Source organism: Cololabis saira, chromosome 8, assembly GCF_033807715.1.
Source record: "Cololabis saira isolate AMF1-May2022 chromosome 8, fColSai1.1, whole genome shotgun sequence".
NCBI classification, from domain to species: domain Eukaryota; kingdom Metazoa; phylum Chordata; class Actinopteri; order Beloniformes; family Belonidae; genus Cololabis; species Cololabis saira.
Genome location: NC_084594.1, coordinates 43,765,307 through 43,789,800, shown reverse-complemented (window position 1 = coordinate 43,789,800; position 24,494 = coordinate 43,765,307). Strand labels below are relative to the sequence as shown.

Genomic DNA, 24,494 nt, shown 5'->3' with positions numbered 1-24,494 from the left:
ACTGTCTCAGAAAATTAGAATATTGTGATGAAGTTCTTTATTTTCTGTAATGCAATTTAAAAAAACAAAAATGTCATTCATTCTGGATTCATTACAAATCAACTGAAATATTGCAAGCCTTTTATTATTTTAATATTGCTGATTATGGCTTACAGTTTAAGATTAAGATTCCCAGAATATTCTAATTTTTTGAGATAGGATATTTGAGTTTTCTTAAGCTGTAAACCATGATCAGCAATATTAAAATAATAAAAGGCTTGCAACATTTCAGTTGATTTGTAATGAATCCAGAATGTATGACGTTTTTGTTTTTGTAATTGAATTACAGAAAATCACAATATTCTAATTTTCTGAGACAGTCCTGTATATGTTGTTCATTGGCAATCGAGTTATGGTGCAGCTCAGGTGATATTGCGGAGTAATCCAAAAGTAATGTAACTAGTTACTTTCAGCAGCCAGTAACTAAGCAGTGTAAGGGATTACTTAAAAGTAACTAGTAATATGTAATGGATTACTTTTTTTGAGTAACTACTCCAACACTGGTCATTTGACGTCACATCCGCAGGACAGCACGGGAAATTCCGGTCCGGAATTGCAGCACATTTTGCAGCACACAGCCTGTTCAAGGCAACGGAGAGATACACTAGAGGGATCATTGTTTTGGTTTGGAACGCTTCATCTGACATTATTACTAGAAAACTTAAAACGTATAAGAATTTTTTTCATAAATCCTGCCTCATGCTCCTTTAAAATCTTTCAAAATCGATGGAAAAATGAGCTTCGACCATTGTCCAAGCAGTGATTCTGTGTCTTTTGAGTTTCCTTCCCGTATGCAGACCGTGGTGATCCCATAGGTCCATGTGCTGAAGTGTTTTCATAGCAGTAGCTGAGTGAACTCATTTCCTCTTCCTCTGCCGTCAATGACAATAATAATCCCTGTTTTTAGACCCCGCCGTCCGAGGGAGCTTTATCTGAGCGTTTCCACATGTAAGGTATAGTCAAAACCCATAAGCTCAGTGGCTTACGGGTGTTCTAGCTACTTTATTCCTGCTAAAATATGTCTGCCGGTAGTTGGGTGTACTGAATAACCTTAGCCATTAAGGGAAAGCAGACCTTAATAATATTCCAAAAATCTGGAGGACATGTCTCGGATTGCACATGTGGATGCGAGGCACCAGAGACTGAGACTAATTGAAATTTGCTGACCGTTAATGTGATTTGTTCCTTCGGGAGCCAATCGGATTACCTCGTTCATTCCTGAAGGGGCCGTTAACTTTATTTAATCTGCCGTTCATTTGCTCTTCAAAGGTCTTGCATGCTCGCTTCTGGCTAGGAACTAGGGCTGGTAAACGTGGCTGTGCTGCAGGTATGTTCACGTGTGATGTGTCCCATCACGCTCGCCTGAGAACAAGTCGGGATGGGAGCGGAGAAGGGAGTTGTGAGCTAGATGGAGCTCTACATTCCTAATGATAATAACCAGCTCTTGTTTAACCTGCGTAATTAATAGTTGCACTTAATCCCATCCTTCAGCTAGCATTCAGCCACCACCTGACAGATGGCCCTCCCTCAGGCAACACACCCTTCCCAAACAACTTTCCCAGTGTTTCCACGGGGCCCGGGCCTGTGGAGGATTACCTAACCTGGACGTGGTCCCACTGATCGGAGGTTAAATCAAAGATACTCTATACACAAGATAGAAGCGCATTACCGTTACTGCCAATGGTATGGAATGGTATACACTTCCTCTCTCCTAAGTGGGTGTGGTCGCCCCTCTTCCCACATCGTTTTGGAACATACTACACTAGATACAGTACAACTTTAATATTTGCACCTTATTTTGCCGCTCGTTTTTTTTTTATCTGCTACCTTTTATCTGCCGCCTTCTATCTGCTCTGCTTTATCTGATATCAGATTTTTTTTTTTGATATCAAGCAAGTCAGTTGCTTTTGGACGTCCCTAAATCCAGGCTTAAAACTAAAGGTGACCGAGCTTTTGCGGTGGCCGGCCCTAAGCTGTGGAATAGTTTGCCACTGAATATTAGATCTGCTCAGACCTTAGAGGTTTTTAAGTCTTCTTTGAAAAAGTATTTATTTTCTTTGGCTTTTGGTGTACGATAAATAGTTGCCTACATTTATGAGAAGTGATTGTGCACTTTATGTGTCTGTTCTTTGCCGTCTATTTTCTACTTTCTATCTTTTATTACTATTTTATTGATCATTCTAGCATGTTAATGATTTTATTGTTTCTATATTTGTACCCTATTTTCTTTTGGTATTGTTTCATGTTATTGTATACTGTACAGCACTTGGGTCGACCTCGGTCGTTTTTAAATGTGCTATATAAATAAAATTGACATTGACATATCAACCCAGTACAAGATCATCGGATCAGTCTAATATTATTTTTCCCCTTCCAAAAAGACTTCAATAATAACAATAACAGTATTATTAAGCAAAGAAGCAAGTTTTATTTTAGTTTTAAATTTCATTTTATCCGATGGGAAAACGACTTTGGCAGTTCTGCAGTGACCGACGACTCTGAATCTCTGAATCAGCACCACGAGAGTGTGTTGCTCAGACAGAGACAGGTCTCAAACAAAGTTCATTTTCTCCTAATTTGTTGGTCTGAAAATTGCCATTTTGGTGTCAGAATGTTCAGAAGGTTTGTGGCTTTTGAGAAATGGCTCCCATATTTACTTAGGTTACTATGGGGCGAAAGAATTGGTAATAATCTGTGCTCACGTTCACTGTTCCCATAGGACTCAATAGACTCAGGAGCTGCTTCCTGTCTCCTAAAGGGGCGGGGCAGTCACGTGACACAGATACAGGAAACACAACCGGAGTGGGCTGTCTCGTTTATTGAACGTCTCTGGTTAAATATGTCTTTTTTCCTCCGTCCCTTCCTTCATCTTCATTGCTGTCATTGAGGGAGGCATCTCCATGGCGATGGCACAGCCGGGCATTGTGTGAAACTCCTTGTTGTCACAAAGGCCCCTGAATGAGCCCTGAGGAATTCCAGCCTGCCCACTCGTTCCCTTCCTGCATTCTCCCACAGTGAAGCCCCGCCCCTCCCCATTCACACATGCTGGCGGTGCTACAGCGCGCCGTGCTCGCTCCTCTCCCCCGCTGCTTCACACCCTCCGCCAAAGCAGCGCCGCCAAATGTCCCTCATCTGTCGTGGCCCTTGTAGTTCGTGCCACATCTTCGCCTATCTTTGGATCGGAATTTAAAATCATATTTATAGCTGACATGTGCAGGCGTCAAATAGGACTACGGGCCCGGAATAGGGATGGAGGACCCGGCGCCGTCTGGCACCCGATCCTGGGGTCCAGTTTGCTGTGTCAGTGCCGTGGGGGGAACGTGACTCCGGCACTGAGCTGGACAGCCAAGGTCTGTCCTGGGGCCGGAGTCACAAAACATTCTTAAGAAAAAATATCTTCTTAAGTGTCATTAGTGTCTTAAGTTCAGTCTTAAGAAGAAAAAAGAGAAGAAGTCATATTTTCCAAAAAAGTTCTAAGTATTTTCTCAACTTTCTTCTTAAGTTTCTTCTTAAGAAAAAACTTAAGAATAAATGGTATTCTTGAAATAAAAGTTCTCAAATTTGTTCTTGACTTTTTTCTTAACTTTAAGACGACCTTGACCTGTCTTAAAATTTCTTCTGTGAAAAGGTAAGACTGATAATAATAATAATAATAATAATAAGCCTCGAAATCACCTTTTTTTTAACACATTTTAGACAAGTTTAGACTAGTCGGTCATAGTTTGAGGATATACTTTGTAATTATTACACAAAGAGCCTGTTAACTGTTTGTTAGCATGTTAGTTAGCGTGGTAGTTAATTATTATTAATTTTCCCCAATAGTATTTTTTTTCGCACATTAATCTCATCCACCATAACCTTGAAAAGTTCCTGCATCTCTTTTTCTCCTTCTCCATGTTTAGTGAGTGACTGACGGTTAAGACCAAACTACCTGTGTATATATATTTATATATATATATGTTGTTCGTTGGCGCGTGCAATGCAATGACATATTTTAAGAAGTTCTTAAGTAGGAAAAATAAGAAATTCGTAAGAAATGACAGTTCTTAAGAAAATATTGAGGAATTACACTTAAGATCTAAAATTAAGAAGTTCATAAGAAAGTTCTTAAGACATTTCTTAAGTTCGTTCTTAAGAACATATTGGTGAATCCGGCCCCTGGTCTCCAGGGCGCTGTGTAGTTGGGTTCCTGAAGTCACTGGAAAATATTAGTTAAGAAAGGTAAAATAAGGAGGGGGGGGGCATTTTTCAGCATCCAGTTGACTGGATTGTGAGCATAGAAGTGTGTGTGCTGCTGGTGTCCAGGGACGTCTTGTGTCTGCAGTCGCTCTTATTCCAGCTCTGAATACAGCATGTGAGGATTACATTAAGCATTTCCTGTTTGTGTGGAGCTGGGGAGACCTCCCGTGACCCGCGCGGGGCCTCCCCGCACAGGAAGTGGTGCTCACGGTCCTCATGAAGCCGGACACTCACTCGCTGAAGAGTCTAGTGGCGCTTTTACACTAGTACCTACTCAGCCCGTCTCGACTCGACTCGCCTTGCCCTCGTTTCTTTTCGATACCCAGATCAGAAGTAGGAGGTTGGAGTGAAGCTGCTGTGACGTATTTGATTGTGTGATGAAGAAGACAACAACACTAAAGATGTAGAACCTGGAGGAGATGATAAATGTGCTGCTGGGTCTGTGGCTTGTGTTTGATATCAAGTTAAAAAATGAGAGTGAGAGAAGCTTCAAGCGGCGGCGCTTTTCAATTTCCCTTTGCTTGGAACTCCTTTCAGAAAGACTTTAAACTGACGGACCTGATATCCTTCAATGACTTTGGTTCGATCTTGAAGGACCTAGAGCGTGAAAGCATTGGACAGTGTCTCTGTACCTGATGGTAGTGATGTCTTCCTCAACATCTGCACTTTATATGATTGATGTGATTACCTACTGTTAACTGGCTGTGACCTCCTATGCATCTGCACTTTATAAGATGTGGTTTTATCATTTTATTGCTACTTTGTTCCTCTGTTATTATTTTGTATTCTGTCTTTTAACCTTGTGATTTTATTTGTTTTGACGTGCGCTGCTGCCTTCTTGGCCAGGTCACCCTTGTGAAAGAGATCCTTGATCTCAATGGGCTACTACCTGGTTAAATAAAGGTTAAATAAAATAAAACTTTTATTTTAGTTAATCTCTGCGCTGCTGAAAGTCAGCTGGAGCCGTGAGCAGCTATGAAGAGACAGAGCTCCTGGTAGATCTGGTCGTTCCTTATCTCCGTCTAGATCCTTTTTTTAATTCTCTCCTCAGCACCAGGTTTATGAACATCTGCACCTCAGAGTTGGATCATGAAACAGACTTTTGCTGCCATTGATGTTGAATAAAATGAACCAGAATCCATCAGAGTCTCTTTCTCTGATTTCCTCCTCCTGACTCAGACGTCTGACTCCAACCCCCCGACCAATCGGTGGCCTGTAGTGTGATGATGTCAGATACAGCCGACTCAGCAGCTTAGAACCTCGGCAGAATAGTTACAGAAAAGTATCTACTCAGCACGTTAGACGCCTAGTGGAGAAGAACCAAATCGTGTCGAGTCGGGCTGAGTAGGTTCTAGTGGAAAAGCGCCATAGGAAACACTCCGCTAACCCCGAGACCAGGCTGTGTGTGTGAGCCCCGAGCTGTGAGTCCTCTGAGGGGGGGGGAGTGTGTGAGCAGGCCCGGCGCCTCTACGTGAGCTGGTGCCGCCGTGACGGATCCCGTGGCAGTTGTTTCACTCTTCCTGTTTGACCAGGCCAAAGTGAGAAAACGTGCGCCGTTTCAAAGAGCCCAGGCGGTGACTTCATGTGTCTACAGGTGTCAACCCCCCCCCCATACGTGCTCACACTTGCTTGTAACGGCCAGGCAGAGTCGGTCTTCGCACTTGTCTGTCTGCGGGTGTGTTAAGTAGGTGGTAAACGCTCCTCTGGGAGCGGATGGGGAGGATGGTGGGGTGGTGGGACTGTGGTACAAATACTTTGTTACCTTACTTAAGTAGAAATTTTGGTTATCTATACTTCACTGGAGTAATTATTTTTCAGATGACTTTTTACTTTTACTCCTTACATTTTCACACAATTATCTGTACTTTTTACTCCTTACATTTTAAAAACAGCCTCATTACTCTTTCATTTCGGCCTTTAATAAAAACTATCCAGTTAAATTGCTCCATCCGGATAGAGTGAATTTGGTTGTGGTTGTTTCAGATGTTCTTGTCCAGTTTTGTTCTTACATCCGTTCCCTCAGATTCCTGCAACTAAACTTGGATGTACATTCCAATAAAGGTTAGGATAAATGATAACATGCCTCTGAAGTTTGACTTTTTGCACCATTACAATACTTATAGGACACTAGTCATCATATCTCCTGCTCTCTGAAACACATGTTAATGCTCAATAGTACACATATATGCTTCTTTAATATATTTGCATTATACTAAGATTCATTCATTTGTTCAATTCAATGTTTTTTTTCCCCCTTACATTACTTTTACTTTTTTTTTTTAAATTGTATTTTTATATTTTCAACCACATACACACCAAAACATATTTCATATCGCTATAATCATGCCAAATATACTAACCAAAAATTCTACTCACTGCACTAATTGAGAATACCAGATAGTACTACCATATCTGTTCTATCAATGACTCTGAAGTAATAATTAAATAGTTAAATAATATTCCTACCCTACTTCTTGATGAAGGGGACTTATCAAAAAAAAAAAAAGTAGGAAACACTTAATGTCATTACTTTCTTATCCTAAGTTGGGGCTGGTCTGTTAAAGAACCAAAATGATATCCAAACATATACCCTCAAAACACAACGAAAACAAAACCAAACAAAACAAACATAAACGGTGGGGAAAACCCCACTTAAAACAAACACGACAACAAAACAATACAAACCATTACACTCAGGTCTTATCATTGTCACTATGCCTTACATTGACATTACTTTTACTTTTATACTTTAAGTAGTTTTGAAACCAGTACTTTTATACTTTTACTTGAGTTGATACTTCAACTTCTACAGGAGTATTTTTAAACTCTATACTTGTGAATACTGTTGACACCTCTGGGAGGATGGGGGGGTGGTGGGACCGTGGGATCTCCCCGACACCTCCCCGTGTGTACCAGGTGGCTGCAGCCCAGCTGTTGAGGGCTCTGCCTGGGTGGTGCGTGAGGATGACGGCGTGCTTACATCCAAACCACTGAGGTGGTGTGACTCACTCCGGTGGGGGTGGGAGGAGGGGGGAGGAAGGCTAGAGGAAGTTAGGACCTCGGGGGAGTTGCATTGTTCCAGAGAGACGTGGGGGGGCGGTCCCTCCAGCGCTCTCCTCCCCCGGCGTCCTGTTCCTGCCGCTGCAGCTCCGTCCTGCTGACCGGGAGTAGAAGGGGCTTCAGAGTTCCCCCAGTCCCGGCTCTGATGCGTGTTCAGCTCCAGCAGGACCAGACACCGGGCTGAGCGCTGGGAGAGTCCCCTACGTGAGTATGCTCAGCCTCACCTCAGTCCTGGGAGATTCAGAGCTCCCTCACGTGTCCCGGCGTCCCGCCGTCCGTGACCCCACGTAGCGGTGCTGGGACGTCTGCTTTCAAAGGGCACGTTTGAGATGACGGAGGGAGATTATGGTGGCGGCAGAGCCGAGCAGCGTGACCAGAGAGATGGCAGATTGGGGTGAGACGTGGTCCCGTGTTGGCCTGGTCACTCAACTAGAGGCAGGGGGGGTGGAGACCTCAGCTGGGGGGGGTTCTGCTGCTCTCTGGTCCAGATCTGAGGGTGATACCAGCACTGTGCTCAGCAGACAGCAGTCCCGCGTGTTAGGAGGAACTTCAGATGGATACTCAGCGTTGAGTCATCCAGGAGGTATTTTCCTGCGGCTGTTATGACTGCCAGACTAAAAATGGAGCTGAGTCTTTGGGGTCACTGCCGGCTGGCCCGCTGCTGATTTTCCCAGCCCCGTCGGGCCTGGGCCGTATATGATCTGTTTCTGACGGCAGCTCTGCCCACTTTGTGTTTGTTTTAGACCTTTCTATGTTCAGAGCTCATCCAACATAAGAACAAAGGCTGAACCCCTTCCATATGCGTTGCCTAAAGCCGGGCAGACACGAATCGTGAGCTCGCAAGAAAATCAAACGTGTTTTGAAATCCTGGTCGCTCCTCGTATCGCACAGTTGAAGCAGCTGCGACCCGATTGGACTCATCCTTTCACAGAGAGCATGTGCAATCTCTGATGTCACGTCAAAAACTATTATTTGTAGTTTAAGTGTTGCAAATTCACATTACAAATCATGTTTTAATAGCAAAAAAAAAGACCGCATTTTCACGTACGGTGCGGGTCGCCGCGTACCCTATGCCGTAGCCCTGCGTTGGTGTAACGCGGAACCATAAATCAGCCTTTAGTGTGTGCTCTGTGCTGTTCTGAACACTTTCCTCCGCCGAGACACAACTTTTGCGGTATGCGTTCATTGTTGTCAGTGAGATTTGCTGGCAGCAAATCTCTCTTCCAAACTCTGAAGATCAGAAGGTTCCGTTGGCTCGGTCACCTGCACAGAATGCCAGACTACCGGCTGCCCAAGTGCATCCTCTACAGCAAGCTTTGTGAGGGTGTGCGAAGGAGAGGACGTCCACTTCTTCGCTTCAAGGATGTCGCGAAACGCGATATGAAAGCGTTAAATGTCGATACATCTAGCTGGGAAAGGATGGCTGAAAACCGTAGCAGCTGGCGTCGTACACTTTATGCTGGTGGCATTGAACTGGAGAAGCGATGGTTTGAAAAACTAGCCCGCAAACGCACTAACACTGTTTGACTCATTCAGCTATTAACACTATAATCTCACGTAGATAAATTTGCCATCATTATTATGTCCAGAGCTCATCCTGCCTACCGTTTCTGTTGCAGGGACACCTCTGAGAGATGGCAGCCGACCCCCGGCTCTAAAGCCGCCATGCTGGTGAAGGTGAACAGCCTGAGCCGCAGCCAGCACCTCCAGCACCCCCAGCACCCGCAGCACGGCGCTCCCAGCAAGGCTCACACCTTCAGCCTGTACGCCTCCAGCAAGGCCCCGGGCGGGCACCCCAGCTCCAGCCAGGGGTACAAGACGGCCCCGTCGGGCAGGATGGCTGCCGAGGCCCGCCAGCACCAGCAGCAGCAGCACCTGAGGAAGGCTAGCACCGGCAGCTTCTGCCTGCTGGCGGCGGACAGCACCCACCCCAGTCCGCTGCTCCACAGGTCCCAGACCAGCACGCCGCACCCCGTCTCCCCCCAGTACGGCTGCACCACCCCGATCTACGACGATCCGGTCTCAGACTGCCCCATCTACGACGAACCCCCCACAGACATGGAGGTGGAGGGGGCGCACCTGTACAACGGAGCCCCTCTGTCCCGCCTGACGCCCACCCAGAGCCTGCAGAAGCCACTCCACCTCCAGCACCCGGGCTCCTCTCACTCGGGGTCCAGGCACCGCCGGAACCCCTCGGCCTCCGACTACAGCCCCGCCGGGCTGGAGTGCATCAAGCACATGATCAACGTGGACCCCAAGCAAGGGTCCCCCGCGTCCACCCGCGCCCCCTCTCCCAGCCAGGGCCCCAGACCGGACCCGGCCCCGCCCCAGCAGGCCCGGGGCCCGCTGAGGGACAGAGATCCAGCAACGCCGGGCCCCAGTTCACTGGACAAGAAGCAGAGCTGGCGGATGCTGGAGGCCACGGTGCAGCGGGCCATGGACGCCCGGCACAGCCGGCAGAGCAGCCAGGTCTCCCAGGACTTCTCCTCGTCCTCCACCCCGCTGGCCGCCGCCAACTACCAGGACTCGGGCTACTCCACCGGGCCCTCCCCGAGCCTGAGGCGGAAGAGCCGCAGGAGGGTGGGCGCGGCCGGGGCCGCGGGGGGCCGGCCGGGCTCGGTGGGCAGCAGCGGGGAGCTGTGCGCCCTGAACGAGCGGCTCATGGCCGAGGTGAGGGAGGTGGTGAGCCGCTCCAACACCATGAGGGAGGTGAGGGCGGGGCTGGACCGGGACCTGGCCCCCCGGACACGCTCCCCCGTGGACTCACTACGGTGGTACGGAGCTGGGCCGCCGGGGCCGCCGCCACCGCCGGGCCGGTGTCCGTCACGAGAAGACGTCATGGGGGCCGCCCGCTCCCTGAAGGGGACGGGTAACTACGGCAACCCGGCCCTGACGCCTCTGGAGATACCGGGCAGACAGAAAAGGACTTATGAGAAGGTGGACACCTTGGAGATGAGCATCAACAGCCAGGCCAGCCTGTCGTCGCCAGACACCCCAGGACCGCCCTCCCAGGTAAGACCCCGCTACGCCTCTTTGTTGGGGGGGACATACTAGGCCTGTGTTGAAAAAATCGATTTCCCAATTCTAAATCGATTCTCATATTAATTCCTAAAAATCAATTCATATGTCTAAAGATCGATTTTTTTCATTTATTTTTTTTTTTTTTTCATCATTACATTACAACTTTTGATTATTTTTTTGTTTATCCCCAAAAAAGGAATGTTTTGTTGGACACGAGAATAACCGGTGCCATGTTTTTGCCTTTAAATATGTTTAAAGGTATGAAAACATTAAAGTGTTAGGTTATAATTGCATAAATTGTTTATATTTCATTACTTTATATACTGTTTTGGGGTTACATTTGCATTAAATGATAAAAACCACATTAAAAAAAAAAATTAAAAACCCAAAAAAGACAGAAAATGGAAAAAATAAAACCGGAATCTGGAAAAAAAAATCCAACCAATTTCATACGACCTCTTTGCTGCCCTGGATCTGTTTGATAATTCTGACCCACGATGTTTCTGAAAGCAGTTCTATCAGCATTCTGGGAGCTGATTGGTCCTTACAGCATCATTAGCTGCAATACTTGCTGTTGAATCTCAATATAATACTAGTATTAATATGTTGCATAACTACAGTCATATAATTCATGCAACAGCTCAAAAAACAGTTTTAATAACACTAACCCAAATCAATATCGGAATCGGATCGAATCAAACCTTGATAATCGATTCTGAATCTTAAGAATCAGAATCGAATCGATTCTTGACATTTGAATGGATCCCCAGCCCTAGTACATACTGATTTTTGTAGTAAATTCCCTGTCATACTTTTCTGTCCAAGTGAAAGCTTTTGCGGGCCTGTCCTGTGGAGGACTGCAGGTTTCCTGGTAGTGGACCTCTGATCACTCATATCTCTCCAGATCCAGGTCTATTAGATTAGAAAATAATTGAGTTTAACTGTTCGAGGAAGCCGAGACATGCTGGAATAAAGCCCGTCTGTTGTAGGGTCTCTTAGCCTTTGTGGCGGTGCGTCATCCCCGCAGGACTGAGCAGAAACGCCTCTCATGTCAGTTTAGTCAAATTAGATCTTTTTGTTTCTTTTTTTAAACAAAAACCCATAAAATCTGCCAGACTTTGCAGCGCGCTCGTATATGTGCATTGGTTTGTGCGGATGCCAAGGACTTTCAGAAAAACGTTCACATGACCGATGATGAAAGAGCTGTGGTTTCTTGAAAGACTTATATAACCGGCAGCACATGGAGCAGATCTAAGATCTGGTACTTCTAATCTCCAAATCTCCTCTTGCATCAGAATCACACCTCCTACTTTATTGTGTTTTCAGTAGCCCTTCAGCTCGGCCTCAGCCATAACCAAAAAGACTATCAGTCTGAACCAAACAGGCACATTTTGATGGTTTTCCATCCCAGTCAGGAGCGTTGAACGCCCCCCCTCAGATTCAGGCGTCCTCTCATGGTAAGTCAGAAACCAGTTTCTGCCAGTACGCCGATTGTCTTTCCGAGTTTGCATGTGTATTATTTTCACCTGGCACCAGTTGGGACTGGCTTTAGTCAGAGTTAGAGACGGACCCTCGCGGCAGCCGCGGGTCGTGCTGAAGCGAAGCCTGCCGCTGATTCAGAGACCGGCTGAGTAGACGTATGAGTCACTGCAGTTTGATTTCCCACCGCTGTCATATCCATTACCAGGGTGGTGTGTCAGCGGCCGGCTCAGCGGCCGGCTTCCACAAGGGTTTATCCTATGTAGTATCTGAGCCGAGTCGTTTCCCCTGCCTAGCCGCAGGGCTGTTATTTCAGTCAGTCTTAGTTCCAATTCATGGGGAGAAAGAAGCTACATTTCTGCTCCAGCCTCTCCTCAAACAGGCGTGTCCAACGGCCGGGAGGACGGGTGAGGGCGTCCTCACATTTGACATGAATTTCTAACAAGTATGCTTATTATTTGAACTATCACAAGACCTTTCCAAGTACGCGTGGTGTCTGAATTCCTCCTGACTGACTGATGAGACTCAACCTCCTGGCAGGTTTTACACGATGACATTCAGGAATGTTTAAAGAAACCCCTCATTCATGCAAGTTTTGAAAACCCATCAAAGGACGAATGACAGCAAACCTCCGTCTCACCCTTGTGAGAATAAGGCCCTGTCCCAATACTCCCCCTAGTCCTACTTTTCAGCCCTACCCCTAAATTTTGCGCGTTCCCGTGAGGGTAGTGGTGTCCCAATTCCTCTTTTCACCTAGGGGGAGTGAAGAAAACTAGTGTAGTGGCTATGAATCTGTCCCTACGGGTCGAGGGTTTTCCAATGCTCACTAGTTGATCTAGGGACAAAAAAATTTCCCAGAATGCTTTTCGTCGTCATTTGCGGAATGAATAAAAAAAAAAACATGGCGGACATTTCTTATTTTTTTGTGAATAAAATCAATATTTTGAGTTAGTTTCTGCATAAAAATGCGTTTTGATTACATTTCTAGCGAGAAATATATGTTTTACTTTCATAATATTCACTCAGTGAATGTACATAATCACTAGTTTGCCCGTTGTTCGCGAAGATCAAGCCAGAATAAAGTTGATTTATGGTTCCGCGTTACACCAACGATCAACGTCGATGTTACGCGGCGACGCGCGCCGTACCCTACGCCGTAGGAACTGCGTTGATTTAACGCGGACCCATAAATCAGCTCTGGAGACGGCAGGCAGAAATCTCGAAATTTTCGGAGCAAATTTCTTAACAGGCGTAGCTACAACTGTTAGATTTAATCTATTAAACCAACATTTATCTTCCTAAATGATTTATTTCAGCCAGAGGTAATTCTCCACAGAGCTGCAGGTTTCTCCCCGGGACGACGGCGCAGGTTGACCTGGCGATCACATCTGTACGTGAGCTGCTGCTGCGCCCCGGACCGGCGGCTCTTATCGCCGAAAACATCAGATCAAATTTCTTAACAGGCGTTATTTGGATAAACTGAGCCCAGGTTGGGGATCTTAACGGTTACTTTTACGCCTGAAAAAATATTAAAACTTAATAAAGTGACATATTAACAGCGCTACAGGTGAAATTAAAACAGCTTCTAGCTCTCAGCTTCCTGATTAGTGGTGGTGCTGAAAGTAGGAGTAGTGGGAGTATTGGGACAGGGACCTGGGAAGATTTCAAGTGCCCTAAAATCTGTCCCTTCTTTTTTAGGGGTAGTGATTGAAAGTAGGGCTAGTGAAAGAAAGTGGGGGGAGTATTGGGATTGGGCCCAAATACAGCCCTTCTGGGCAGGTAACGATTCATCTGAATGACTGGATACGGAATAACAAAGCTGTCCTAGTAAAAGTGGGATATTCTTTGCAAAGGCTTAAATGTTCCCAAGACCTGAAGCATTCCGAGTACCGCTCGGTAGCTGACACCGTCTCTCCAGCGTCCATCTGCCGTGCGCGGCAGGCGCCGTGTCCTCGTGTGCCAGCTCCGTGCTCGGGCAGCGAAGCACACGCAGGGCCGGAGAGCTTCAGGACGTGGCGTCACTGGGCCAGGAAGGAAGACCACTGCGGCCCATATGGCCCAGGTTTGGCAGGTCTGGTAGGAGGGGGGGGTTGGGGGGGGCGGTGCCGAGTCTTATCGGCCCGCTGAGGCTGAGGTAAGAAAACAGCCCAGGATGCCTGAGCGGCCCCCCGAGGATGGCTAACCAAATCTGGGCCCTAAGCAATGTTATTTGGAGGCCCCCCTCGCCCCTAAACCTCTCCCCATCCCAAATGTATCATTGGTACAAAATTGCTGTATAACACGCCATTTAACTTGACAACCTTTATCAATAATAACAAATTTGCCGTATGTACAGGACTGTCTCAGAAAATTATGTGATTTTCTGTAATGCAATTACAAAAACAAAAATGTCATACATTCTGAATTCATTACAAATCAACTGAAATATTGCAAGTCTTTTATTATTTTAATATTGCTGATCATGGCTTACAGCTTAAGAAAACTCAGATATCCTATCTCAAAAAATTAGAATATTCTGGGAATCTTAATCTTAAACCATGATCAGCAATATTAAAATAATAAAAGACTTGCAATATTTCAGTTGATTTGTAATGAATCCAGAATGTATGACATTTTTGTTTTTGTAATTGCATTACAGAAAATAAAGAACTTTATCTATACATGACTGTCTCAGAAAATTAGAATATTGTGATAAAGTAGTTTGACTGTATGAGTCAAAAAGAAATAAAAATCAGCCTGAAATAAATAAATAAATATTAAATAAAAAACTTAAAACTGAAACAAACAAATCCGAGTCACAAATAGCGATCAATTACTCATCAAAAGAAAGTTACTTCCACATCATCAAAACCACAAAACCACAACAAAAAACTGAGAGCAGCTCTAGCAGGTCTGACATCAGAACTAAACACGCATGTGTGCCTTTTACAGACGTACGTTCATCTCCTTAAAAATAGTTAAACTTCTTAACAACATACATTGATATAAAACTATAACCAATATGTTATATATTGGCTGGAAATTATAGCTTATATATGCTCTTTTTCAACTGAGGTGGATGCAGAGGGCGTTAACAGTAAATGTTCGTCAGGGCTGCTGGAAAAACACAATTCTCCAGTCTAGACAGAGATTCCTCTCTAGTGAGTGGCAGTTCAGGTGTTTGTGCTACAACATTTTATTTCAATAACATCCCCACCTTCAAGTGTAGCGAGAGTTTCCTTGTGTTTTGCCTTTTTTTCTTCTCTTGCTCGCTCCTGATTGGTGAAGTCTTTTGAACGACATGTTGAAATCTCCCCTTCTGCAGCTCTGAAGAGCCTGCCTGCACGCAGCCCTCTGATTGGTCAGATGTGGAGTGCTGCCAATAATTGTGCGGTCAGATTAGACGTCTCTTTTCTCCCCTTCAACTCCCGGTAGAGCACATGTGTTACCGTGCAAATGCGTCCCCTCGTGCAAAATGCGTCCCCCGTTGGACGATGAAGCCCTTCGCACAGTGCGTGTTCTGCGTTTAGGGAGGGGCCCTGGCTGAGCGGCCCCTGAGTCCGTACTGGCCCATGAACTAGGCCTTTCTGCGGAGATGAATATTGTGTTCCTGCGTGAAGCTGAAGGGGAGAAGAACGGGTTTACAAATGAGAAATTTACTGTTTGAATATTTGTTAAGTTAGTTAAGTTAAACTTTGAGTCAGATTCTGATGGATCTGGGTCAATGACGAATAAGGATTTCCAACAGGTCAATTTTAAAATAATACAAAAAAGAATATGTATTGCAGTAGTTCAAACATTAAGAATGTTGTGTACACATAAATTCATAGAACATTTTTAAATGAAGTGATTTCAGAGGTTTTTGTCCAGATGAAAGTTTTCAGTATTATACAAAAATTGTTGTTTTTTTTATGGTCGCGCCACATGATATTTCATAAAATGGACATCAGTCAAACTTTGTTTGTATATTATGATGGAAATATAAATACAAATGTGTGCAATCTTATACACTATAAGACAGTTCAGAAATCATGCCAGATAGGGCAGAAGATTGATTTAAATACATTTAGTGTGATTTCAAAAAAAGTTTTTAAAATAAGACTCATGGTCGGACGGTCACACCACATGACAATTTGACGCTTAAAAGTATTTTTTTGTAAAATTCAAGTGAGTCCATATGTGGGACAGGTAGTTCATATATATGGTATTTTCTTATCCATTTAAACCTTTTTTGAATTAAGAAAAAAACTGTTTTTCAGAAAATATAGGCGTCACGTCATTGACCCATCTACGTCCAGCGGCCGCATCTGTTAATGCCCCGATTAGGAGACGACCTCTTAGTTACTGGTTAAAAATACAAGTCAGTGTTGGACATGTGCGTCCTCTTCCTACATCCAAGCGTCAGGTTTGACTCCTGCGGTGGACAAACCGAAGTCTGTCCGCTCGTTTGGTTTCACGTGGTTTTACGAAGCCGTGCTCTCTGCTGCTGCTGGCTGTTTGAACAGCACACCTGGAGTAGCGCTTGTCCTCGTGCTCCCAACACTCGTAAACTTCACGGAGCATGGAAATGTTCTGCAGAGCAGGGCTCTGATTTCCCGGCCAGGTGGGCCCGGTTTCATCAGAGAGGTGGGACAGGACCGCCGGCTGCTGGGGCCGCGGTCCAGGAGGCTCTTTGCCCGGTGTCAGGCGGCTCTTGCGACTTTATTTGATGGTGCAGTGAAAGACAGACATGTAGGAAGTGGGGACAAAACATCCCGCGAGTTTTATTTTTTCCCACATTCCGTTTTTATTTGTTCAATTTTCGGTCTATTTTGGTTTTTAATTTTTGAGCATTTTTAGCATTTTTTGCAAATGTAACCCCAAGACAGTATATAAAGTAATGAAATATAGACAATTTATGCAATTATAACCTAACACTTTAATGTTTTCATACCTTTAAACATATTTAAAGGCAAAAACATGGCACCAGTTATTCTCGTGTCCAACAAAACATTCCTTTTTTGGGGATAAACAAAAAAATAACCAAAATGTAATTGATAATGTAATGATGAAAAAAAAATACATAAATCCATTAAAAAAAAATTTTAAAATTAAAAAAAAAAAAGATTTTTAGGAATTAATATGAGAATCGATTTAGAATTGGGAAATCGATTTTTTCAACACAGGCCTATTGGCCACCCCTGCTCTAGGGTTTGTTGTGTGGTGACCTCAGTTCCTTACCCCCCCCCCCCTTGCTGTCCCCTGCAGACGGGCACCCTGGAGCTGCAGGCCGCGCTGGAGAGCAGGAAGAAAGGCATGGTGGACGGCCAGACGGCCTCGCTGGGGCCTCGCCGCCCCACCAGCCTGGACGGCAGAGAGGGAGGCGACGGCGCGGGAGGGCGAGGAGGGGCGTCGGCCTACACGCTCTCGTACGCCAGCCTGCGGCAGCCCCCGCCCCCGGAGCTGGGCATCGAGGACTGGGCCAGCAAGCACCTGAACATGCACACGCAGGGACTGTTCCGGCGCCGCGTCTCCATCGCCAACATGCTGTCCTGGAACCGCGGCTCCATCAAGAAGCCCATGCTGGTGACCAGCAACCGCGCCGTCCGCAAGGAGGCCTGCGAGATGTTCAAGCTGGTGCAGGCCTACATGGGGGACCGGCCCTCGCGGCTGGACCGCCGCCACAGCGCCCTGCTCATCGTCACCAAGTGCTGGGACATGCCGGGGCTGCGGGACGAGCTGTACGTGCAGCTGGTGCGGCAGACCACCGCCAACGCCAGCCCCCGCAGCCTGGCGGCGGGCTGGGAGCTGATGGCCGTCAGCCTGGCCTTCTTCGCCCCCTCGCCCAAGTTCCGCTGCTACCTGGAGGGCTACATCCAGAGACACACGGAGCCCACCAGCGACAAGAAATGTGAGTCTCAGACTGAGCTGCAGGGTGGGTCACCTTTCTTTCTTTCCTCTGTTCCTCCCGTATGCTGTTTTGTACTTATGCAAGCAGGAGAAATGCTTTTGTTTGATAAAAGTCGCATGTTCTTTTCCCTGTGGGCGTTGTGGTGTGATTGTGAGCAGAGCCGGCCCAAGGCAGAAGCGAATTAAGCGGCTGCTTAGGGCCCCGTGACCACTAGGGGGCACCCAAGAGTTAAAAAAAGAAAAAAGAAAAAGTGAAATTATTTTTTTATGTGTAAATGATGATTCATACATTATCAAAGGTATGTTATTGTACAAAAACACAATAATTAATATTATTACATAAACAATATTACGTTAACAGACTAGAGTAGATACTGCTGGTGTATTAACTGCTGCCTCTCGGCTCCAGAGCTCAATGTGTTCATTCAACCCTGCACTGCACACTTATCATCTGAGGAGTAGGTTAAAGGCCAACCATGTCACAAAAACGGACTAAGTATCACACTTAGTACTATATCATTTTAAATATTAAGTGTTAATCAACCCCAGGCTGCTCTTGTAGCTGAATTTGCTCCATTTCAGATTAAAAATCATAGATGGTAAAAACCTGCCAGGCTGACAATAGGATGATGGAAACAACTCTGCTGCAACTGTGACCTTTGACCTTTGACCTGTTGCTTCTCTGTGTGGCCAGTAGGGGCAGTTAATGACTTTGCAAAAAATTACCGGTAATTGAAACTTATTTCTGCAAGTTTGTTAATCTGTTGTCTGTATCCATGGGTGTTAATCACTGTGGATTACAATCTAACTACAACAAAAAGTTCTTCCATCTAGTTCAGGGGTCGGCAACCCAAAATGTTTTAGATCCATATTGGACCAAAAACACAAAAAACAAATATGTCTGGAGCCACAAAAAATTAAAAGTCTTGTATAAGCCTTAGAATGAAGGCAACACATGCTGCATGTATCTATATTAGTTATAACTGGGGGAAGATTTTTTTTTTCATTATGCACTTTGAGAAAAAAGTTGAAATGTCGAGAAAAAAGTCGAAATGTCAAGATTAATGTTGAAGTACAATCTTGAGAAAAAAGTCAAGATTTCGTGAAAAAAGTCGAAATGTCGAGAAAAAAGTCAAAATTTCGGAAAAAAAAAGTCAAAATGTCGAGATTAAAAAGGAAAAAAAAAGGTCAAACGTTTTTGACAAATCTCCAGGAGCCACTAGGGCGGCGCTAAAGAGCCGCATGCGGCTCTAGAGCCGCGGGTTGCCGACCCCTGATCAAGTTTTACAAGTGTATTTGTAATGACAGGGAAGAACATGAAATAAGTATATAGTGGGTGTGTCAATGATCAATAATCAGTATTATTGGCAGTAATAGAGGGCCCCAAAATCACATTGTGCTTAGGGCCCCATGGAGACCTGGGCCGGCCCTGCCTGTGAGCATGATTGAGGATGGTGTCGGTCAACCCCCTGCCAGGAGTCTGACCTCTGCCGTTTGTGCTTCATAGTGACACAGTTCATCCTGGAACAGCAAGAGATGAAAATGAAGAAGAATTCAAAGTCCAGGAAGAAGCGAAAACAGAACTCAGACGAGGAAGAAGGTACGTCGTTGACACATTTTGTGCTCAGAATGAGTGGGGGGGGGGGGATGGGGGGGGTGCACACAATGAAAGAGTTTCATCCAAATCTGGATGGAAAAACATGTAGGATGAGGATTTGAGAAGGTTCTGTTCATGCATAATGGACCGCACTGTGAATCACTCACTGTTCACCAGCACGAGCCTTAACCACACTAGTGCTGCTGGTGGTGTCATCACGGAGAGGTCACAGGTCACAGCATTGGGTTTCAATGAGTCAGTGCTTGAGAGGGAAAGCTTCAGCTGACTTGCAGGTTGGGGGGGGCGGGGTGATGACGGCCATTGGTTGCTTGACGGATGGAGTAGCTGGAACGCGCATGTTAAATGTGGCGGGAGCCAGAAGCAGCTGGAAGCAGCTGGAGGGACTTGCTCAAGAGACCTCTCATCAGGCCGGGCTGTCCTGGGCGGGGCCTGGGTTTAAACAGCCCTCAGTTTGTCTCTCTTTTTTTACAATTATTATACAAGGCTTCAAATTGCAGAGATCAGCACCGCTACGACCCGAGTAATTGGATTTGAACGGGAGCAAATGAAAAATGATTATGAAAAAAAGTACAGTAGGACAAATCGTGACTGGCGTGTATTTTACTGCTCTTCTGATGCTGCTGCATCCTGACTGTTTCCTCTAAAGCCCGCGGTGCAGGTAGGGATGGGCGGTATGGACTAAAAAATGTATCACGATAATTTCTGGCATTTATCCCGATAACGATAAAAATGACGATAAAAAAAAATACCAACTCAACTCCACCTTTGTAACTATAAATCTATCACCACATTCAGTCTTTGGAGCCAAATCACTGCTCTAAAACAGTGATTCTTAACCATAGGGCCGCGGCCCAATGTTGGGCCGCGAGCGCCATCTAGTGGGCCGCAAAAAAAATTTCAGTTTTGTAAGTGTGGGCCGCGGGGGCCGCGGGACTGCATAGCAACTCCCGACCAAATGAGGAGAAGACACTCAGCTAGCTGTACGTGTAATAGTAAGAGAAATGGTGTGTTTTTACAGAAAAAAATCCTTTATTTTGCACAGAGTAGGTTTAGATCCGCCAGGATCAGGGATCCTACGGCGTAGGGTCTGCGTCGATTTACGCGGAACCATAATTCAGGCTTAAGGCGGACGTAATTGAAGCCACCATGAGAAGGGGGAAGGGGGGCGTGATTTGCCAGTGATTGCCCGGCGGCGGCTCCGTGGGGCTCGCTGCCGAGAAGGAGACGAGACTCCCGGGGGAGCTCCCCCGCAGAGGCGGGCCGGAGAGCCGGAGGAGCCGCCCGACTGAGCGGGAGCCGACGCGTCCCCGCGGCCGCGGAGCCCGCTGCCACTCGGGCGGCGGCGGGTTCCGTCGTTACTGCTGAAGGATGGTAGATGCGTGGGCTGAAGTGTCTGCTGGACTGGACTGTTGTTGCAAAAGCATCGGAAAGTGACTGGGCTGCAGCGCGGAGAGCTGGCTCGGATGAAGCCCGACACGCTGAGTCCTGACAACTGATTAATTTAATATCTTAAATAAAATAAATCTTAAAACACCCATGTTTGAGTCCAGATACAGCTGTGAGGCAGCTTTCTCCACAATGAACATAATTAAAACTAAATATCGTTCCAGGTTCACCAGCAGCACCTTCACATGAGAACCTGACACCATCCAGCCCAGATTTAAAGTCCTGACTGGAGAAAGCTCAGTTATCTCACTGAACAACAGAAAGTGGGGGCATAAGATTATAAGAGGGGAAGAAAGAGAAACTGCAAAACTGTTCAATTGTTAAGATGTGTTTATATTCATTTAGTATAAAAATGTGTTGAGACAATTAAAAAAGAAAAGGGGAAATACAAACTGCTGGTAGAGAAATAAAATAAGATAGCATTTGAAAAATAAAATAAAATCAATTTTATTTTTAAGAGAAAAAAATATGTGTAATTCAAGTTACACGTGTTAAGTGGCAAATATTTTTGAAATGTACTTTTTTAATATAACAGTCAGATGCAGATGTTGATACAACTATGAGGCTACTTGAATATATACACACACATAATATATATATATATATATATATATATATATATATATATATATATATATAATGATGTTCTGGACCTTCGCTTGAGTAAATCTTCTCTAAATGGACCTCTTAAAGTTTTAGTTGAATACCCCTGCTATACAATTTTAATATTTAATGGGCCCCGGGCCACTCTGTACTGAAAAAATTGGGCCCCAAGGTCAGAAAGGTTAAGAACCCCTGCTCTAAAAGATACTAAATACTACTAAACGTCATCAATGGGACTTTATCTTTCTTTCTTTCTTTCTTTCTTTCTTTCTTTCTTTCTTTCTTTCTTTCTTTCTTTCTTTCTTTCTTTCTTTCTTTCTTTCTTTCTTTCTTTCTTTCTTTCTTTCTTTCTTTCTTTCTTTCTTTCTTTCTTTCTTTCTTTCTTTCAGGCTCATTTCTTTCTTTCTTTCTTTCAGGCTCATTTCTTTCTTTCTTTTAAGCTCATTTCTTTCTTTCTTTTAAGCTCATATCTTCCTCCCTCCCTTCCTTCCTTCCTTCCTTCCTTCCTCCCTTCCTTCCTTCCTTCCTTCCATAAATCCGGGTTCACACAAAAACGTCATCAACAGGAATTTATCGTTTTTTACCACGAGATGATAAATTCTTACCGTGGGGAATTTTTTTGACGGTAAATCGTGAACGGTAAAATATCGCCCATTCCTAGGTGCAGGTGAGTTTTTTCTCTGTAGCGTCTTTTTCTTCTAAAGCCGCGGTGCAGGAGTGTTTTTTCCAGAGAAGAAAATAGTTATGGGTCGTTGTTGTCGCTCTTTATTTTTCTTCTGAACAAAAAGATTGTTATAAACTGACATGCCACCATGGATTATATCTGAGACTGTAATGAACGATTCATCAAAGGTCCCGTTCTTGAGCTGCTGCTGAAGCTCATTGGCCGTTCTCAGCTTGTTGCTAAGCAACCAACGTTATTGACACAGGAAGTGAAGCAGCGGGGAGACTGTTTAGCCAATCAGAATGCAGAACATGATGCACAATGTAAATCCGTGAAGCAGCGAGACGTGAAAGGAGAACCGCGTTACAGCGAGGGATTACTGTACTACCCTCTGGTAGTCCTGTACTACCCTGGGATGGCTGTGTTTTTGTTGTTTTTGTTTCTCCGAGGCCTCGGCCGCTCGGCCGTTACTGTTTTCCCGGCGTCTGAACTGTGGTAAAAATAGAGCAGCAGTAGCCCGGACCCTCCTTAGCTCCTGCAACTTCAGGCTCCTGCTCTTCTCCAGTAACCGTTTCACTTCTGTGCTGGGAACCTTCGCCCAGATCCAGGGGAAATTACTGGTCTGATCTGTCTAATTAGATATAATTATAGTCAGAAGGTGGTCAGATTAGCAGCAGATGCACGCTTGCGTAGGAGTCACCTGTTTGCCATAAATCTCGGAGCTCGGACGGAGGGGAACGCACGGGAAAGTGTTGCGTTTGTAAATCCCATCAGCAGGTTTTCCTCCACTTGGCTGTGGTTCAGGTACTGGATGCAGCGGAGACTCCGGGAGCAGGAACAGACCCCAACAGGGACGGGAGTCGGGCTCGGGTTACCAAATAAATGAAAGTGGGGGATTAGGAGGATTTCAGTGACTGAGGAGTTGCTGTTTTCTTTTGTCTGAGTAGCTGGAAGCGAGGAACATTTCTGTCCCTTGTCTCTGGAGGAACATCCGGTCTCGGAAAAAGGGCTGTTTTCATGCGCGTCTCGGCGGGGCCGGACCCCGGCCTGGACCCCGGCCTGGACCCCGGCCTGCAGTGCAGCGCAGATAGCAGACAGGAAGCCCGTGTTCTTCTTCGTCTCTCCGGAGGCCTTGAAGTCTGAGCCGGCTGATGAATCACCTGAACATACGATGTGTGGGCTGGATCCCGGCTCCAAAGCTTTTGTTCAGCAGCCGTAAATCTTCCCAGGGCCTGACAGTTTAGCTGCGTATGCTCTAATCCCCATATGCCGGAAACACACGGCCAACATGTCTCTCCAGTTACCGCTGCCTTGCCTCTCCTTTCACATCTGTGGGAAATTTAAAAAAAAACAAACAAAAAAAAAGCAGCTCGTCCTGTTCATGGGAAAGAATTTAAATCATTTATTATTTTGTGAGTTCAGTAACGACGGATGCTTAAGGGGGTTTACTCGGGGTCTTTGAGGGAATAACGAGGCTTTCTCGCTTTAACCGTTCCTCGTCTCAAATGAGTTGTTCTTCCTGTCGTCCTGCAGGCCTTCCCGTCAGCACGTACGCCAAGTTCTGCCATAGGAAGCTGCTGAAGGTGGCCATCACCGGGGGGAAGAAGGTGAGAGACGCAGACGGGACGCAGGTTGAAGGTTGGGGTTGTGAGTCACGCAGGGTAATTGCAGGTTGCTGCTAGACGTAAACACAGCAGTGGTAGTTGCAGACACAAGCAGGATTAGTAAGCTCATCTGACGCTGATGTGTAGTAGACCTGCCCCCCCTGGGCCCCACACATCCCAGCTCCTGCTGGAGGAACTGTGGGACACACATTGCCAATCACACCCATATATTCTGGCTAGGTCCTAAATCAGGGGTCGGCAACCCATAATGTTGAAAGAGCTATATTGGACCAAAAACACAAAAAACAAATATGTCTGGAGCAATAAATGAAAAGTCTTGTATAAGCCTTAGAATGAAGGGAAATGATCCCCTCATATATATTAGTTATAACTGGGGGAAGATTTTTTTTTTCATTATGCACTTCGAGAAAAAAGTCGAAATGTTGAAGTATAATCTTGAGGAAAAAGTCGAAATGTCGAGAAAAAAGTCAAAATGTCGAGAAAAAAGTCGAAATGTTGAGGAAAAAGTCAAAATTTTGAGAAAAAAGTCGAAATGTTGAGAAAAAAGTCGAAATTTCGAGAAAAGGAAAAAGGAAGAAAAAAAGGGAAAAAAAGAAGAAATAAAGGAAAAACAGAAGAAAAAAAGAGGAAAAAAAGGATAGGAAAAAAAGAAAAAAGAAAAACAAGAAGAAAAAAACAGGAAAAAAAGGAAAAAAGGAAAAAAAAGAAGAAATAAAGGAAAGAAAATGTCAAACACTTTTGAAAAAGCTCCAGGAGCCACTAGGGCGGCGCTAAAGAGCCACATGCGGCTCTAAAGCCGCGGGTTGCCGACTCCTGTCCTAAATGAAGTGTA

The 24,494-nt window shown here is 45.4% G+C and overlaps 1 protein-coding gene across 3 annotated transcripts in view; it reads left to right on the top strand.

The window, feature by feature from the left end:
- The window catches only part of arhgap46a (Rho GTPase activating protein 46a), a 52,968-nt gene that overhangs the window by 22,292 nt on the left and 6,182 nt on the right, over nt 1-24,494 (top strand). Inside the window, exons 1-5 of one of the 3 annotated variants that reach the window (XM_061728070.1) lie at nt 7,443-7,542; nt 8,958-10,350; nt 17,065-17,731; nt 19,214-19,306; nt 23,571-23,644. In XM_061728070.1, the coding sequence (XP_061584054.1) occupies nt 9,004-10,350; nt 17,065-17,731; nt 19,214-19,306; nt 23,571-23,644 (2,181 nt within the window). In that variant the 5' untranslated portion in view covers nt 7,443-7,542; nt 8,958-9,003. Of the gene's footprint in view, nt 1-7,442; nt 7,543-8,957; nt 10,351-17,064; nt 17,732-19,213; nt 19,307-23,570; nt 23,645-24,494 lie in introns of those variants that run through there. The other 2 variants (XM_061728069.1, XM_061728068.1) reach the window with 2 other exon arrangements.